Below are 2,623 nucleotides of genomic sequence, written 5' to 3'. Positions count from 1 at the left end.
AAAAAAAAAGATTGTCAAAAGAATGTTAGCAAAGGGAGCAGATTAAAAATATTTATTTTGACAAATTCGTTTATTTGTATAGAATTTTGGCGTCTTGGAGTCGGCAGTATTTCCTGTTTGGAACGTAAGTCAGTCCAGTTCTCATATACAGTCATTGATCTGAACTGATAAACCAACCGTTGAGGCTGGGATCAAACATTCATTTTTGGACCAGTTTTTTGGTCCAAAGGCACCGCAGTGTTTTATATTCATACTTTGTTTATGTTCTTCACCTAAATTTTCACAAACAAGGAGATAAACAATTAAGCCTAATTATAGATAAGAACTAAACAGAGTGACTTTATTATTGCAAAACTCTAATATTTTCTGATCTTTTCTCACCTTCAATCCTTAACTTCAGGTTCTTAACGTCGTCCTGCAGACGTCTGTTGTTGATTCTCATCACTTAAAAACATTGGAGGATGTCATTAAAACAGTACCAAGTATTTTTGCTTTTCATCACAGAGGCAGAAGGGAAGACAATTGTGAATCTTTTGAATCAAAGAGTTTCATAGTCTTAGGATACATTTTAAAAACCAAAACTAAACCTTCATTGAACCAAACAGATCTGTCTTCAAGTCCAGCTGTCCCAGTTATTTTATATTTATGCTTAATCTATAAATATTTATTTCATATTTACATTCTGAATACAAAAACAAGCAAACAAAAAAATTGCTGTATAGTTGTGTTTCTGTGACTCGATCTTTTCTCACCTTCATTTTTATCTTTCAGCTGCTTTGTTTCATTCTGCAGACGACGGTTGTTGGCCAGCATGACTTGAAAACAATATCAACTTTTAGTTATTTAAACAGTACAAAATACAGTTGGTTTTATGTGGTAAATCAGGATTGGCTCAAAATGAATGAAAAAAAAAAAAAGAAAATGTAAAACGCAGTTTTAAACTAGAAAAAAATGTAAACTTTGAGAAATTATTGAAAATTTGAAAAAATAATATTGAAAACAAAAACTAAAACAATTACCGATTAAAAAATAATGTTTACTAGTACTTTTGACTTTTCCTTTTTTTTTTCATTTTTCAGTTCTTTGTTTTCAGTTTCAGTTCAGAGTTTTCAAGTTTTCGCTGTCAAGCTGATCCTAATTTTACAAGGGGGCGGGGCTTTGAGCTCATTGGCTACCGGGACGTGTCTGAAAGACTTAAGAAAATCATGGTATGGCCCCTTTAAGTAAATGCTTTAATTCCACCCCAGGATAGGTTGTGTTATGAACCAGATTATGAGCATTATTTCACTTTCCTTTAATTCTTATAATGCTGTGTTAAAAACTACAATGTGAAGGTTAGTTTATAACAAAAGACTGAATCTTCTGAGTCAGCTGTGACCAGAAATGCATTATACAAAGTATGTTACTGTACACCATTAAAAAAAAAGTGAGTAAAGCACAATTGAAATTTATAAAAGCTATTTCACTGTAAACATCATAGCTTTAATTCCTTCTTGTCCTTTAGCTGCTTTATTTTATCTGTGCTGTTTGTATTTTTAATTAAAAGGAGGAACAAACAAATAAACTCAAACTCAATTTCGAATCAATCTTACCTGAGATTTCAGTCTGCAACTGATTTGAAGTGTTATTCATGTCGTTGTTTTCCAAAGACATAAGATGATCTGTAAAACAACAACACTGATATGAATCTGAAAGAAGTTATTCCATGATTATTCTTAGACATTGCGGTCATGGTAAGAATAGAATAACTTTTTTTTTTTTTTTAATGTCTTACATAAAACTGACTTGGAAAAAACGGAATTGAAAAACCAAAACACAGTACATAGTTACTTAAATATCTATTAAAATACCATCAAATATTTGATGCTATGAGTAATAGTAAAATCCTTACAGCGTCTCACATCTTCCGTTAAAATCAGATAAAAGAAACAACTTAAAAATTCTAAACTCTGAATTTTTCTTTTTTTATTTTGTTACATGAAAACCGTCTTACATTGTTCTTGTGCATCACAGAGAGCAGTGTAAACCCATATTTTTTTTAAAAAAGAGCATCAATATTGTCTGTTTTCTTCAGTTGTTTAATTCTATTTTCTTATGCAAACAGTGTCAAAAACAACAATGTGAAGGTCAGTTTATAACAGACAAAAACTTCAGTCACCTGTGAGCAAAAAGCTTTGAGAAACATTTTTTAAAAGGTTGTTAATGTAAATGCTTTTAACAGAAATACAAAAAAGAAAAAAAACAATTAAACAATTTTCAAAATACAAAAACATTTTCAGGAGCACTTTATTATGTTTCCTAAAAAAGCTTTATTAACACATTAACAAAAACAATGAATGTATTTATAGGATGTTTATAAGACATTTACATAATAAGCAAAAATTAGGTTTATTAACTAGTAAGATGCATTCACATCTTAAGTGAGATCATTTTCTACAAAAGCCATAAAAATAAACTGCCTATAACATTAAAAAAAGTATTAACTAACTTCATCAACATTATACTGAGTCTTTTGCAGAACCTCATCTAAAGTGTTACCAGATTTTCCGGTAAACATTGTTACTTTTGTTCATTTTGAACCTATTCTCACTTTCATTCTTGTACTTCAACTGCTCTATTTCAT

The 2,623-nt window shown here is 30.0% G+C and overlaps 1 protein-coding gene and 1 long non-coding RNA gene across 2 annotated transcripts in view; one reads left to right on the top strand and one right to left on the bottom strand.

The window, feature by feature from the left end:
* LOC112162506 (C-type lectin domain family 4 member G) overlaps nt 1-2,623 on the bottom strand; it is an 8,260-nt gene that overhangs the window by 3,118 nt on the left and 2,519 nt on the right. The window contains exons 4-6 of the mRNA XM_024298281.2: nt 1,593-1,661; nt 753-815; nt 382-444 (exon numbers count right to left, since the gene is read on the bottom strand). Of these exons, the coding sequence (XP_024154049.1) occupies nt 382-444; nt 753-815; nt 1,593-1,661 (195 nt within the window). The remainder of the gene's footprint in view (nt 1-381; nt 445-752; nt 816-1,592; nt 1,662-2,623) is intronic.
* LOC112162514 overlaps nt 1-2,623 on the top strand; it is a 58,838-nt gene that overhangs the window by 53,967 nt on the left and 2,248 nt on the right. The window lies entirely within an intron of this gene.

The sequence above is a fragment of the Oryzias melastigma genome, linkage group LG11 (assembly GCF_002922805.2).
Source record: "Oryzias melastigma strain HK-1 linkage group LG11, ASM292280v2, whole genome shotgun sequence".
In the NCBI taxonomy this organism is placed as follows: domain Eukaryota; kingdom Metazoa; phylum Chordata; class Actinopteri; order Beloniformes; family Adrianichthyidae; genus Oryzias; species Oryzias melastigma.
Note: the sequence above shows the minus strand (reverse complement) of the source record. Positions and strands in the feature narration are given on the sequence as shown.